At 39.0% G+C, this 14,693-nt stretch overlaps 11 protein-coding genes across 11 annotated transcripts; all 11 read left to right on the top strand.

The window, feature by feature from the left end:
* Nucleotides 1-110: 110 nt before the first annotated feature.
* LSM04_008856 (Transcription factor) lies at nucleotides 111-2,042 on the top strand (the record flags this gene model as incomplete). Its single annotated transcript, XM_067336744.1, has 1 exon — nucleotides 111-2,042. One exon carries the CDS (start codon nucleotides 111-113, stop codon nucleotides 2,040-2,042), a length of 1,932 nt encoding a protein of 643 aa, XP_067188945.1.
* Nucleotides 2,043-2,516: 474 nt separating this feature from the next.
* On the top strand, nucleotides 2,517-3,323 carry LSM04_002382 (Electron transfer flavoprotein; the record flags this gene model as incomplete). Its single annotated transcript, XM_067336743.1, has 1 exon — nucleotides 2,517-3,323. The coding sequence occupies one exon, from the start codon at nucleotides 2,517-2,519 to the stop codon at nucleotides 3,321-3,323; it is 807 nt and encodes a 268-aa protein (XP_067188840.1).
* Nucleotides 3,324-3,716: 393 nt separating this feature from the next.
* Nucleotides 3,717-5,126, top strand: LSM04_004797 (uncharacterized protein; the record flags this gene model as incomplete). Its single annotated transcript, XM_067336741.1, has 1 exon — nucleotides 3,717-5,126. The coding sequence occupies one exon, from the start codon at nucleotides 3,717-3,719 to the stop codon at nucleotides 5,124-5,126; it is 1,410 nt and encodes a 469-aa protein (XP_067188875.1).
* Nucleotides 5,127-5,543: 417 nt separating this feature from the next.
* LSM04_002010 (uncharacterized protein) lies at nucleotides 5,544-6,197 on the top strand (the record flags this gene model as incomplete). Its single annotated transcript, XM_067336740.1, has 2 exons — nucleotides 5,544-5,571; nucleotides 5,683-6,197. 2 exons carry the CDS (start codon nucleotides 5,544-5,546, stop codon nucleotides 6,195-6,197), a joined length of 543 nt encoding a protein of 180 aa, XP_067188834.1.
* Nucleotides 6,198-6,422: 225 nt separating this feature from the next.
* Nucleotides 6,423-6,806, top strand: LSM04_001433 (uncharacterized protein; the record flags this gene model as incomplete). Its single annotated transcript, XM_067336739.1, has 1 exon — nucleotides 6,423-6,806. The coding sequence occupies one exon, from the start codon at nucleotides 6,423-6,425 to the stop codon at nucleotides 6,804-6,806; it is 384 nt and encodes a 127-aa protein (XP_067188823.1).
* An 83-nt stretch (nucleotides 6,807-6,889) lies between these two features.
* Nucleotides 6,890-8,208, top strand: LSM04_005784 (uncharacterized protein; the record flags this gene model as incomplete). Its single annotated transcript, XM_067336738.1, has 2 exons — nucleotides 6,890-7,306; nucleotides 7,723-8,208. The coding sequence occupies 2 exons, from the start codon at nucleotides 6,890-6,892 to the stop codon at nucleotides 8,206-8,208; spliced, it is 903 nt and encodes a 300-aa protein (XP_067188890.1).
* A 351-nt stretch (nucleotides 8,209-8,559) lies between these two features.
* On the top strand, nucleotides 8,560-9,211 carry LSM04_000535 (Stress-associated endoplasmic reticulum protein; the record flags this gene model as incomplete). Its single annotated transcript, XM_067336737.1, has 2 exons — nucleotides 8,560-8,739; nucleotides 9,074-9,211. The coding sequence occupies 2 exons, from the start codon at nucleotides 8,560-8,562 to the stop codon at nucleotides 9,209-9,211; spliced, it is 318 nt and encodes a 105-aa protein (XP_067188811.1).
* A 256-nt stretch (nucleotides 9,212-9,467) lies between these two features.
* On the top strand, nucleotides 9,468-9,833 carry LSM04_009269 (uncharacterized protein; the record flags this gene model as incomplete). Its single annotated transcript, XM_067336736.1, has 1 exon — nucleotides 9,468-9,833. One exon carries the CDS (start codon nucleotides 9,468-9,470, stop codon nucleotides 9,831-9,833), a length of 366 nt encoding a protein of 121 aa, XP_067188953.1.
* Nucleotides 9,834-10,668: 835 nt separating this feature from the next.
* On the top strand, nucleotides 10,669-10,893 carry LSM04_005615 (uncharacterized protein; the record flags this gene model as incomplete). Its single annotated transcript, XM_067336735.1, has 1 exon — nucleotides 10,669-10,893. The coding sequence occupies one exon, from the start codon at nucleotides 10,669-10,671 to the stop codon at nucleotides 10,891-10,893; it is 225 nt and encodes a 74-aa protein (XP_067188886.1).
* A 204-nt stretch (nucleotides 10,894-11,097) lies between these two features.
* Nucleotides 11,098-12,789, top strand: LSM04_005779 (RNA recognition motif domain; the record flags this gene model as incomplete). Its single annotated transcript, XM_067336734.1, has 1 exon — nucleotides 11,098-12,789. One exon carries the CDS (start codon nucleotides 11,098-11,100, stop codon nucleotides 12,787-12,789), a length of 1,692 nt encoding a protein of 563 aa, XP_067188889.1.
* A 1,156-nt stretch (nucleotides 12,790-13,945) lies between these two features.
* LSM04_007411 (uncharacterized protein) lies at nucleotides 13,946-14,693 on the top strand (the record flags this gene model as incomplete). The annotated part of the gene is made up of 1 exon (XM_067336733.1): nucleotides 13,946-14,693. A coding segment is annotated over one exon (748 nt), but the record flags the coding sequence as incomplete, so codon positions are not given.

Below are 14,693 nucleotides of genomic sequence, written 5' to 3'. Positions count from 1 at the left end.
ATCTCTTTTTCTGTTTTGTTTTTAACTATATTTCTACGAATGAACAAATATCCGTACACGGGTTTTTATTTTCTTTAAACAATTTATTAAGGTATTTAGAATAATAGGTAATGCGCCGTGGTTTCCGAAAAGTGGCATGGGCCAATTGTTGTGTTGCACTTTCCCCGTCGATCCGGTGCCTCCAGACACGAAATGAATTGCGCAACATAGCAGTTATCGCACACGTTGATCACGGTAAAACAACACTGGTTGACAGTTTGCTGAAACAGTCCGGTACTGTGGTGGAGGCCCGCAATCGTGTGATGGACAGCAAAGATCAGGAAAAAGAACGGGGTATTACTATTCTTGCTAAGAATACCGCTATCCTTCTCCCTTCAAAATCTGGTGAGACGCAGCGACGTGTTAATATTGTAGACACTCCAGGTCACTTGGATTTTTCAGGAGAGGTTGAACGTGCGCTTCAAATGGTGGAAGGCATTCTTCTCCTTGTTGATGCCAAGGAAGGTGTACGTCCTGGTACACGTTACGTTCTTCGAAAAGCCCTTGGTCTTAATCTTAAAGCCATTGTCTGTCTTAATAAAATTGACAAGGATGACACCAATATAAAAAAAACTGAGGATGCCATTCAAGATCTTTTCTTAGAAACTGCAGAAAATGATGCTCAGTTAGATATATCTTTTATGTATGGATCTGGTCGTGATGGGTATATGAGTGAAACACCCAAGAAAGAGGGAACTCTTGACCCTCTTTTTGAGAAGATATTTTGTACCATTCCTGCTCCACAGTCAGAAGATAATGGAAAATTGCAAATGCTTGTGGCACAAGTTGATGTAAACGAGAGTACAGGACATAAAATTGCTATTGGTCGTATATTCAAGGGATCTGTTTCAGTTGGTGATGTTGTTACAGTCGCTTTGGAAGATAAAGAAGTAGATGCTCTTGTAAAGTATATTCAACTTTTTATTGGAGTTGAAAAAAGCAGTGTTGAAACTGCATCTTTTGGTGATATATGCATCTTGACCCTTCAAGAACCCATTGGAGAAAAGGTTCCTATTAAAATTGGCTGTACTATTTGTCATCAGGGAGTAGTAGACAAATTTCCTTACCGCAGACCAGATGAACCTACGTATAGCCTTGTGCTACAAGCCAGCGAAGCTAGTTGGCGTAAGAAGGAAGCAAATGAAAATTTGGGAAATATACATGCCTTACAAAAACGACTGGAACGTGAAGCTATGGTTAATACGGCACTTCAACTTACTGGTATTGGAACACCCCATATAACCTTAATGGGACGTGGACCTCTTCATCTTTCTGTTATTATTGAAGATATGCGTCGTGAAGGTTATGAGTTTGAAATTCAAGCCCCTCGTGTGCTGATTAGAACTATAAATGGGGAGGTATGTGAGCCATACGAACGAGTTAATCTTGAGTTTCGAGAAGAGCTTGTATCTGACATGGTTTCCTTCCTGAGTAGCAAAATGGGCGAAATGGGAGAGATTACTCAGTTATCGAATGGTCGTGTTCTAATGGACTGCGTTATACCCGTGCGATTCATGTCGCACGTCCCGCTGCGCTTCCACACCCTCACCGGCGGCGACGGCGTGTTGCACCACAACTTCGAGGCGTACCGCCCGATGGCATCGCCCGACACCACCCGCGAGACGGGCGCCCTCATCTCCGTTGAGAACGGTGAGGCCACCGACTGGTCCCTCGCTGGACAGGCACATCAGGGCCGCTTCTTTGTTGTTCCGGGTGATACCGTCTACTATGGACAAATTGTGGGTGAAAACAGCAAGACACTCTTTCAGAATCTCGGAATTAACATCTGTAAGCGAAATGAGCAGCTTGGAGGACTACGATCAAATGCTAATGATAAATCAAATAGACGCAGAGCGTCGTACACAGCGTTCCGTGCATCTTTTGAAGATTGCATCGCATGGGTAACAGACGACGAACTGGTTACTGTTACACCAAAATCTATTCGCATGCGACAACCAAACTTTAACGGCAAAACTACGATGCGCAGCACTAAGAAAAAATAGCGCTTTTTACGGTATTTTTTTAACTTTTTCTCTCCATTACAACGCCGTACACGGTTGGTTAAATTTAGTCATATGTTGTTTTTATTTTTCTGTTGTTTTCACATTATTTACAAAGAAATGAATAGGATATAATTAACATGTGGGTTTAGTAATACTAACAGAGAGGAAAAAGAAAAGGGCATAAACTTATAGTTCGTGTTGGGTACTGATTATGACTGTGCAATTCCATTTATCAATGAAGACGCACGATAAATACCCTATCATTAGGCTGATATATTGTATTACAAAGGGTTTCTTCTCCTCCTCCTCCTATCCCTCTATCTATCTATCTTTTTATGTATCTATCTATTTCTCTATTATCATTGCCATTTTTTTTTTTCTTGATATCTCTCTTTCTTTCTGTGCGGCCTTTCTCTTTCTCTATCATTCAATAAATTTTACAAATTAGGGGTATTTGAAAATAAAGTATACATCATGTTTGCACGTACCTTTCCAGCTTTTTTTGCGACTAGCATACCAACAAGAATGAAAGTTATTGTTGGTGTGAAGCGCGTTGTGGATTACACTGTAAAAGTGCGTGTGAAGAATAATAAAATTCAGAGTGATGGCCTTAAAATGAGCGTGAATCCGTTTGATGAAATTGCTATTGAAGAGGCAGTTCAGATGAAGGAAAAGAAACTTGCAAAGGAGGTGATTGCAGTAACCATAGGGAGCAAAAAAGCAGAGGAAGTTCTTCGAACAGCAATGGCTCTTGGATGTGACAAGGCTATTCATATTGTTACCCCAGAAGGAGAAAGTGATGGTCTTGAGCCACTTGCTGTTGCAAAGATTTTTCAGAAACTTCATGAAGAGCTTAAACCAGACATGTGGATACTAGGTAAACAAGCAGTAGATGGGGATCTTGGAGTTACGACCCAGCTGCTTGCAGGTTTACTTGACATTCCCCAAGGGACCTTCGCATCCAAAATTGAAGTTAGTAATGGAAAGGTTAAAGTAAGTCGTGAAATTGATGCTGGGCATCAAATCGTTGAACTGCAAACACCCTGCGTTATTGCTGCTGATCTTCGACTCAATACTCCTCGATTTCCAAAGTTGCCAAATATCATGAAGGCGCGAAAAAAGCCCATTGACACTCGCGATCTGGTTTCACTAGGTGTAGATATAAAACCTAGGCTCTCAAGGAAGAATGTGATGGAACCGGAACCCCGCAAAGCTGGCATCAAGGTCAAGTCAGTTGAAGAGTTGTACGATAAGTTGCGGAATGAGGCCAAGGTTTTCTAGTTTTATATATCCCCCGTAAGAATGATATTTAAAATGTGAAATACGAGTAATAAAAAAAAAAAGGAGGGACCTGATATATACGTTTGTCTGTACGTGCGTATATATTAAATATGTATACGTCAATTTTTTCTGATGAATCTTATGCGAGCGAGATGGGTACATTTATTGGTGTCCCCCTGTGTAGAGTTGGGAAGGTGTGGGGAAAATAAAATCACTAGTTTAATTTTTAGGTGTAATGAAGTAACACCTTGCAGAAAAAGAAAATAAAAAATAATTTCAAACGGTTTGTTCGGTTTTTCCGGTTTTTTATATTCTTTTTTTTTTCGTTTTTTTCTGCCTCTTCTTTGGTTTTTCTTAATTATCTATCCTTGACAATTCCCTTCCTAAGTCTGTATGAGATGCTCTTCAACATTGTACAAGGTGACAAAGGTACCTACACGTCGTGTTGTGCCGGCGGACGCACTTCGATACCACCCTAGGTATTCTGTATCTCGAAAAATGGTCCTTAGTAGTTCCTTTGACGCTGTTGATGAAAATAACCGATTTGTATCACTTAAACTTATTCTGGAGAAACTTAGTGGACATGTTGGGAGAAGGCAGTATAAGATGCTTTGTGATTCTACTCGATATTACGAAAAGCTAAAAAGTGAGGGGATAGATTGGCATGAACTCAAATGGCTTAGTCGAGAAGAACTTCTGGATCTTTTTAATAGCGTTCTTAAATTATCACATGCAGAAAAAGCTGTCCTCTTGCCTGCTCTTGAGGCAAAAATATGTGGGGTGCTTCGTCGATCTGACACGAGACATTCCACAACCTTGTGTTTAAATCGAGGTGTTGCAGAGCATGGATGGCGTTGTGGACTCTATGGTCACACAAATGACGTTTACTTTGAGGGAAAGGCAAAGGCCAATCCTGCTATGCTAGAGTTGTATCATCGTTCTTCGGTGAGAAGCGTCGAACGTTCTGGTGTTCGTGTTGAGGTTAGAACGGCACCTGATTTTTCTGTGGTAGGACGCTTTAATCATTCTCTGAGTCCGCGTATCTGGAGCACACCAGAAAATCCTACTTTTCAAGTTTCTACAATTGGCTACGAATTTCGTGTTAATCCAGAAGATCCACGAGTAGTACCACAAATTGAAGATGCAGCTGAAGAGTGGGAGCTTCATGCTGCTGTCACTCAACAGGTGGTGTGGGAAATGCTGGAAATGTATGCTGTGGAAAGAGATCCACAATCGTTAGAGTTAAAGTCAGGGGAAATGGGAAGGCCTGATCACCCCAGTTTGTATTCGAGTGCATTTAGTGTACGGCTGGATTCAACACCTGACATATCCGATAATGGGGATATAGTAACTGAACAACGGATGTTGTCCGCGGACGGTAAAGAGGTACCGTGGTTTAGGGAACCTCTTCCACAGCGATTTAAAGATGGAATTCCTGTAATTTTACCATTCGCACCTTCTTTAATTATAAGGAGCTCTTTCCGTCAGGTAACACGTTCTTCGAATGATGTGACAAATCAGTTACTTCAACCAGTGGTGGATGTGACTTGCTTTGTGCACCCCCAAGCATGTTTTTGGTGGTCTGAAGAGGATGAGGAACGTTGCATTGGTCATATCGTAGAATACGCCAAGCGAATACCATTTGCATTACCTTTTAATTTGTACCTTAGAGTAGACACCTCAAAGGACCTTCGAAGTACACCAGGTAAGGTGGAAATGATGGATAAACGTAGGAAAGAAAAATCCCATTACTTTGAATTGCGGGAATTTCGGAAATGTCAGATAAATGTACCAAGGGAGTAGCATATATATATATATATATATATATATATATATATATATATATATTTATTTATTTATTTATTTATCTTTATATATTATAACTACTATTTTTGCAATACATAAAGTGTAAGTACTTATTTTTTTTATTCTCCGGAAGTAACTATTATAAAACGAATAAGTACGAGGGAGGAAAAAAAAAATATGACGCTTCTTCATGTTGGTACCACAATTATTCTCTGTCTTACTTTTTCGATCCATGAACTCGAATAAGATACATACTATATCAGATGAGAAATGATTTTTTTATTTAAAGTACGGGAAGTTGTTATCCTTTTTTTTTCTTTTCTTTTCTTCATTCACCTACTCTTCATTTTTCAGCCTCTTGTTTTTTTATTTCTTTTGGTTTACCTTATAAATTTGTTTTTTCTTAGTCTACTCATGTCAGGATCTATTACTGCTGTCTTATGTGTTAACCCTTCTTCCACAAATAAATACTGCACTGTTGTGAACGATACTACTGTGGAGTTGAAGGGAGATGAGTAAAGAAGTGTGGTGTTAGATAGTGTTCTGAAGGAAGCAACTGGTGCTGTTGTTTGGAATTTTGTTGGTGAGCACGCTTTACAGGTAGTCTCAGCAGGTAAACAGGTTGTTCCCATTGTGAGTGGTAATACTGGGAGTGGTAAAACACAGATAGTTCGAGGTGATGCCGGAAATCTTAATGATGGACTTATTATATGTGTATTAAAAACGATAATAAGTATGGGAGAGGCCACCTTGTGCTTGGTTCGTGTCCACTATGATACTATTCAAGACTTGTTTACAAAAGCAGACAATCTAAAGCTTAAAATGGAGGAAAGCGACTCCGTGGTCGTTAACGGGGCAACAATTATGCGGGTGGATTCTGTGGACGAAGGGATACAACACATGAGAAAATGTCTTTCCAACTGGAAAGATATTTTTACTTCTACCCCATCAGCAGAGGAGAATTCCTTTCTTGTGGCATTTCTTAGGTGTAGCGGAGGTGGTTTTATCACAGTTCTGGAATCTTGTGGCGCTGAGGGATGTGGTAATGCTCCTGCTTCAAGAAAATGAGAAATCTTGACAGAGACAGAAACGAAGAATATTATTTTTTCTCGTCTTTCCGAGTTGTGGATTGAGAGTGTAACAAATGCTGTTCCGAAGGTTCTTGGTTTTCGTGAAATAAAACTTGCTCAGATTATTCATCCTGCTCTTTCTGCTGCCATGGAACAAAACGGCTATGCAGCACATGTTGTTTGTATATACGGTACCAATAGTTCTATACGAGAGGTATAGTTTATGATTTCCTATTGTGGAGCCTGTGTAAAACAGGAAACTCTAAAAACAGTCAGTGAATATAAAGAAATGATTGCAAAACTTAGGGAAAGTATTGAAGAAAGTAAAAAAAAAACGTTAGATATTTTACAGGGAAGTACAAAGCTAGCTGAAAATGCTGCCTTGTCTCTCAAACAAGGTTTTTCAGGAAAAGTGGTGGTTTTACAAGAACGCTTAAATAAGATGAATTCCAGTTTGGAGGAAGAAGAAATAGAGCATCAAAAAGCCCTTACAGATTTTACAGAAATCTACGAGAAAAAACTAAATGAACTTAAAGGGAATCATGAAGTTGAAGCTGAAAGAATACGTAGCCTAGCAAAAAAATGCCCCCATGCAAGTGACAATTGACATAAAAAAAATGAAGGAAAATGTTCTTTTGGAGCATAATCAGAATATGAAGAATTTGCAGGAAAATGTAAAAACACTTACAAATGAGATTAATGCTATTAAGGAGACAACAGAGAAGAAAATTTTACTTCAACAAAAAAAAACTTGAGGAGGTTAACGCCATGAAACCAATCATACCTCTTGAACAAGAGTTGATAAAACTACGCAAGGCGTTGGAAACTGCTTCTAGGACAAACCGAGAGTTTGGTCTTACCTCGGATGAAATCGAAGCGAAAAAGTCACTTTGGGATACTCGGGATCAACTTGATGACCTAATTTCTGACTTGAAGCAGTTGGCTGAGGATTCCTTGCGACTGGAAGGGGTGGTGAAGGTGGGAGCTGGAAGCCCAGAGGACGAGAGCGACTCTGAAGGATCGCTCGGAATTGTTCACGAATCAAGGGAGCAAAGAGCTGAAAGGATCATGAAAGAGAAAGTCAAGGAAGAGGTGGAACAACGACAAGTTGAGAAGGAGATAAGATACAAATTAGAATGAGAACATTTTCAAGACACCATACGAAGGGATGCTTTTCTGACGGATTTGTTAAATAAGGTTATAAATTATCTCGGATATGGAACAAATTGTAAGGTTTTCACTCCCGATGGTTTTCAAGGGAAATTTATTTATCTACAAAATGGGAATACGTAGATTGGATTACTTAAAAATGTTGTGGAGAAGGGAAAGGTACCGCTCAGGAAAAATCCAGAAATAGTCTACCCTATTTCGAACATTGAAGCTATTCATCTTGGCCAGCACTCTACTATATTTCAAATGCACCTTCGCACGATTAGGGGTAGAACAGACCCTTCTCGTGATGGTGTTCCTTCTGATATGGATGAAATAAACATTGCAAATATGCACCGCTATTATTATCGTAGTTTGAGTATTTAATTCACAGAAAAAAAAAGGGCTTTTTGGACTTTATTTCAGATACTGAGACCGAATTTGAGGGATGGGTTTCTGCACTTTATCAAATTACAGGGAAAAGACCCATTTGGGGGAAAAGGTTATTTATTGATCTCGCACCGGGATTCGAGAGTAGTTCATCTTTGGAGCGAGACTTTTTTGAGATTAATCACCTCCTCCCGATGGAATATCTCCACAGTAAAGATTCTGTACTTGTGAACAACAGACGTGCCTTTGTTACACTCTATGATATACGACGAATTTGTAGAACAGATTTATATCACTCCCAAAAGCTTCAAGAATTTTGGACAAAACAGAGGTGGTTGACACAACGCCAGTTGAACTATTTTAAGTATCAAGAGTATACTGACAATCTTGCTGCTCATAGCGATGGTAGTCTCGACGATGAAGAGGAAGAGGAGGAAGGGGATGATGAAACAATGACGAATGATGACTAGGATACCTTTACGGGTAATCCTGATTTGATATCCGATGGCAGTGTGGGTAAATAAAACATTATTCAGTTTGTTTGTTTTTCCTTTTGCATCAGTAGTACTATCGTTTTTTTTTTCAGCAGTTTTCGTATGATAAAGAGGAAAAAAGTGACATGTATTGTGGGGAATGGATTTAAACTATTATTTTTAGAAAGTAATAATATTAATGCTGATTCTGATAAACATCTCTGCCTTTTTTTTCTTGTTCTGCTTCATTACGATAATGGGAAAACCTCCCTTTAAGCTTCTTCCAATAAGGTCTGACGGTGCCGTGCTATAACACCTTTTCTCCGCAAAGCAAAGGAAGAAAAAAAGATGCCACTAAGTCCAGCCAGAACAATGCGTGTCAAGGCGCAGAAACAAAACAGCCAGATAAGTACTCCTCGTCTTTCCGATGAAGAAAAAAAGCGTCTTCGAGAGAAGAAAGAAAATAAGTCTCCGGTCCCGACATGGCTTGTGGTCCTGATGTTGTTCATTGTTTTTGGATCATCCATTGTACATATTTATTTTACAATTGTTTCCTCACCAAAGATGAGTCAAGTACGATAAATAAATATTGTTGGGGACATAGTGTTTATGGATGTATGGGCTGATAATAAGTGTTATTGTTCTTTATTTTGTATGTTTAGATGTGAGAAGTTGACAACCAATGGGATTTATTATATCCTATTATTGTAAAACATATGAATTATCTATTAGTCTTATATTTTTTCTTCCTTTTTGAGTGTTCTCTTTTTTTTTTGAATATTCTTATTTCTTTTCACTACTCGTAGTTATTATCCTATTTAATTCAGTTATGTTTGCACAGTGCCGAGCGTTATGCTCGCAGTTCCTCAAGCGGACGTTTGTAGGAGGCATGGCGTATAATGTAAAGCGTCCTTATCGCATCGATATTCGCATAGAACATGACAAGAAGCGAAGAGTGAAGCGACGCAACATTGGCTGCAGGCGAATGATGAAATCCTAGTGAAGTCGGTGCGTTTAAATATATTAGCAGGTGTTTTTTTTCTTATCGTTTTTTTTTTTTGTTGTTGTTGATGTAATCCTTCCAATTATGTAGGTATCAATGGGTTATTCATTGAAGATATCTTTCTGCTTCTGTACTTTTCTTTCCTCTCAGTGTCTAGGGTGTAGAACGGAGGTAGAGTTATTATTATTTTGATACCCCTCCCACCCCCTTCCTCCTTGTTGTATACAATTGCATAAATACGTACGTAAAACCAATGAAGATGCGGTCATCTCTCTACCACACGCACAATCCAGAAAAACGAGACGCTGAGGAAAATAACGTGAATAATTCTCATTATGAGGATGAAATTCTGCGCGAGAATGAGGCCATATTGAGTGCTCTTGGCAAAACAGTGAGTAGAATGAAGGCGTCAGCAGGCGTCCTTCACAATGAAGCTGAGGACCATAATCGGTTGCTGGATACTTTGAGTGGTGCATTCTCTAGGGCAAGTGGGGGAGTAAGTCGATCGGTGCAGCGGATTGAGGGTGCTATGAATCGGTACGGATGGCGGCACACACTTCTCATAGGTCTGATGGTTTTTATGACCGTATATGGTCTATACCATATTCTGAGACGATGACCAAGAGGGTATATATATATATATATGTCTATTTCTATGTCTGTGTGTTTGCGGTATCTTTTTTCCCATTTTTTGCTCAAATAAAATATATAAAAATAAAAATGGTATCTTACTATTCTTCTGTAAATGATGCTCTTTTTTTCTGTTTTTTTTCTTTGTTTTCTTTGTAATTATTTATTAATCGCTTTTTATTATTTTATACTCAAGTTTAACAAATGGTGTGAATACCTTTCTTTTTTTAGTTACTGTGGTCACTCTTGTGGCCACCGTTGTCATCGCCTTGTATTTTTGTTTATGTGCTTCCAAAAAGCGACAAAGATGCAAAAGTTGTTTCGTACAGGTGAAACGTTGGAGAGTGGTGGATTCGTACTTTTACAATGGTGTTTGGGATAATCAGAAATTGGATACGTATGCTTTCCTTGTGGAACAACAGCAAAAATTTCCTCGTGTTTTGATTGCTTTTGATCGAAAATGGGGCGCCTATCTTTGCCCTTCTTGCACAAATTTCAGTGATAGGGATATAGAAGTTGTTATGCGACATCATTTGCACTGTACTAATTCTGTGCAAAATGGAGTTGCCTCAAATAGAGGATGGTGGACGGATGTGTATGATAGACCTTATGTTCCTGTTTTTTTTTTGTGTGTGTGTCTTTTCTCTTTTCTTCTTTTGATTCTTGATATTTTCTTTTTGCAAATTGGAGTTTTGGCATCTTGTGATTCTAACGAAAAATGAACTTTTTTTTTTCTTGTATAATTCGTATGTGTATATATGTATATAAGGGCATAAAGTTTAAGCAAAATGCTAAGGAGAATAAATATACCAATCGCAAAGGGTATGACGGCCCTAGGGTACCGCATGCCATTGTTACTCTCGTCCTTTCGATGGGAGGCAAACAAACATAATGCGCAGCTGAATGAAGTTGATACAGATATGGATGATTTCATGATGTTTGACGGCGATTTCCAGTTTCTTGACGAGTACTTCGGTGAAGGGGGAGCCGACGTTTTTGACTACATTCCAGAAAACGAGGCAGCTCTTCTAGGTCACGATAAGCGTTAGAACATAACATTGTATTGTGGTACTACACGTGGCTTTTAGCTTTTATTAACTATACATAAAATCTCTTCTCCCCCCGAATAGGTGATTAAGAAAAAAGAATGTATAGAGGGAATCTTGAGATATGGTATGGTATTATATTATTTTATTTGTTTTCCTTCTGTGTCTGTAAGTGTTTTAAATATACCTTAGATGAGTAGCAACAATATGGATGCACCACTTTCGCAGCGAACCTCATCGCTCTATGTCGGCGATTTACCGATTGAGATGAGTAACCCGGAGGAGGTACTTGGTAGGTTGTTCGGCAGCGTTGGACCTGTTGCTTCCATCAGGGTTTGTCGTGACATGAATACACAACGCTCTCTTGGCTACGCCTATGTGAATTTTCAGAACCCGGCTGATACGGAGAAAGCCATTGAGAGTTTCAACTACACAGATATTATTCCTGGACATCCTGTTCGTATCATGCCATCGATGCGCGATCCTATTTTGAGACGTACTGGTATCAACAATCTTTACGTGAAAATAGCTGATAGGTCATTAACCGCAAGAGACCTGCGTGACATATTTTCCAGGTATGGTAAGGTTCTTTCTACCAAAGTGGCCCGTGATGCAAACGGGAAAAGCCTTGGCTATGGGTTTGTCCAATTTGAAAGTGCGGAGGGTGCCAAGGCAGCTCTTGAAAAGAGTAGTGAGGACCTTGCTGAAGCCCTTACTGCAGTTGAGCCTTTTGTTCGTAAAGCGGAACGTTTGGCGCAAGAAGAGAAAAAATTTGTTAATGTTTATGTAAAGAATATAAAGTCTGGAACAACAGAGGATGATGTTCGAAGGGAATTTAATAAATTTGGAGAAATAAAGTCTTTATTTCTTTCAGGGCATCCTCAACATCAAACCATGTTTGGAATTATTTCTTTTTTGACACATGATTCCGCAGTTACCGCTATTGAAGCTCTACACGACAGTGTGGGTGGTCCCATTGTTGCTCCCGATAGTAAACTTTTTGTCTGCAGAGCTTTTAAAAAACGAGATCGTCAACAAATTGCTCAGAGTAGTCAGACTTTATACCAAAGTCAAGGTCGTAATCTTTACATAAAACACCTTGATGAAAGTGTAACACGTGAAAAACTTGAGGAACTTTTTTCCCCATTTGGGAAAATTGTTTCATGTGTTTTGATGAAGGATGCTTCTGGAGTTTCACGAGAATTTGGGTTTGTTTGCTTTGAAATGAAAGAAAATGCTGATACTGCCCTACGTGAAATGAACGGTAAAACGGTCTTTGGAAAACCTCTCTATGTCAGTTGCGCAGAGCAAAAAGATACGCGGTCTCTTATTCTTCATGAAAAAATACAAAGGATACTACGACACCAGCATCAGCGAAATACAGTGCCAGTGACCATATTGAGCAAACCTTGGACTCGCAACTATCCGGCTAATTCTGTTTTCAGACCTCCATTCATGCCACCATTCCACGCGAGACGACAGCCACCTCATCCTCCACCTTCAATGTTTATGACCTCAACTATGCCAACGCCCACGCCATCACAGTTAATGAACCATGGAACGAATAGAACTTATTACACACAGCGTCACTTTTCAGTACCACCACCACCACCAGCACCCATGCACTCTGTACAGGTGCCATGGCAAGGCGCCAATGGTGGAAACTTGCGAGCGAGTCACCTTTCAATTTTATCACCTGAAGAAAAGAGGAATGTTCTTGGTGAACGCCTGTTTAGCAAGGTAATGGAAATCCAACCGAATCAAGCTGCAAAAATTACTGGTATGCTGCTTGAGATGGAAACAACAGAAATTCTTGAAATCTTAAATACATCATCTCTTTTAACAGCAAAGGTTGAGGAAGCTATCGTAGTTCTCCGTCAACATGCAAAGAGATCATAGTTTGACGGGTTGTGTTTTTTTGATTTAATAAATGAATTTGCGTCATTTAATTACACGATTAAAAAAGAAAGGATTATTTCCAAACAGAGTGAAAAGAAAAGAGGAAAACATTGACAGAAGAAAGGAAGAATATAGTGGAGTTGTTGCTTTTCAAAGGACTCTTTAGGTAATTGTACTTATGTAACCTTGTTTTTTTTTTCAAGTATAAACGTTTTTTTTCTTTACTCAGCACTGCTCATTTCTTTTTTCTTTTTTTTTTGCGTCTGCGTCTGCGTCTGCGTCCAAGAGTGCACATTGATACTTACCGAGTCTACTCAACTATTTTGAAGCTACATTGTATTAGAAAGCGATTGGGTTATCTTTGGAGACATCAACTTCTCACTCAGATACTTACTTTTTGGTGGTTGAGAACAGAAAAATTCTTACCGATACTTGGGGAATGTCTTTTCAGTTGCTTTCGCTTATTGTGCTTTTAATTGGTTCACTCTTGAAGGAAATATGGTGATTCTCCTTTTCTTTTTTAACCCTAATACAAGATATAAAAAAAACATCAAAATGGGAAGCTTAAAAAAAAGTTGAGCTGTGCACGCTAAAAAAAAATCAAGGTACGTAAGAGCACTAGGAATACTATAATACATTGCGTTGTTAATATACATGGATCTATTCATGGATGAAGTTTCTTTTAATTTCTTTTTGATAACATTTTAACAAATGGTTTTATGCATTCATTACTTTGTGGGTGGGAGTGTGAGCATGTGTGCACACATTATTACAAGAAAACACCATAGCGGAATACAGTCTCTATCCTAAGTTATTTTGCTAAAGTATCCTATTTAATAAAAACCAATATTAAATAAATCCATATCATTCTATTTTTTATTTTTATCTTTTTGTTTTTATCAGCTCTATTGTGAGTACTGTTATTTGTATCATCATTTTAGATGCACTTCCCCCTGTTTTTTTTTCACTTTATTTGACTCACAAGGTTGACCACAAATCAATAAGCTGAAAAAGGGAAATAGTTCCAATCATATCTTCGTCTCTTTACCAAACAGATTTTCGTTGCGTATTAGCCAAATTAAAGAGAAAAGAAAATACCAGGAAAATCTGATTTTTAAAGAAAGGCTGCATCGAGCATAATAATTATCCTCTTCAAATGATTGCAGGGTGTCTCTCGTTTCTGCTCTTGTGGAGCTCTCTTCTTATCACTGATTTCAGTGTGCCTGACTTTGAGCAAGATGTCATGGGCCTTAAAGTAAGTAATTTGTCATGTTCCAAGATAAATATTGGTGCGATGAGTGGCACGTTCAACTCCTCGCTCTGGTCTCTGGAAACAAAGGATCCGTCTGACGTTGCATGTACCGTCACATTGAAAATGGACAGCTCATCATATCAGGTGCATACTGATGCGGTTCTTAGTCCTTCTCATATCTCTCTCTCCAAGACTGCGGATAACACCTGTTACAGTACGAATAGTACTGTAGATATCTGTGGGATAGATCTAGAAATTGAACAAGTGAGATTTGATCCGCCCAGCCTTTTCCTCGGGCTTTTTGTTGGTGTTATGAAGAAGGCGATTAAGGAAAAAGCGAGAGATTTTGTCTGTGGTTCGGGAATTAAATCTCTTCAGAGTGAATTACAGAACCACACATTGGCTCTACCGAAACCATATCCCCAACTTAACCCCAACGCCACACCCTTGGAAGGCACTGTGCTTTTCCGAACACTTGTTAATGTGATCAACAACGCACCACCAATATTGGGGATTCAGTTAGGTGCATCACTTCACGCCGGCACCACAGTGCGTTTAAATTTGGGATTTACCAATGGTTTGAATTTCCAACTTGATGATTTTTCGGAGTTAGTCTCCTTTCTAGAGAAACTGGCTGATATTCTTAAAACGC

This window comes from Trypanosoma melophagium, assembly GCF_022059095.1.
Source record: "Trypanosoma melophagium isolate St. Kilda chromosome Unknown ctg34segment0, whole genome shotgun sequence".
Classification (NCBI taxonomy): Eukaryota; Euglenozoa; class Kinetoplastea; order Trypanosomatida; family Trypanosomatidae; genus Trypanosoma; species Trypanosoma melophagium.
Note: the sequence above shows the minus strand (reverse complement) of the source record. Positions and strands in the feature narration are given on the sequence as shown.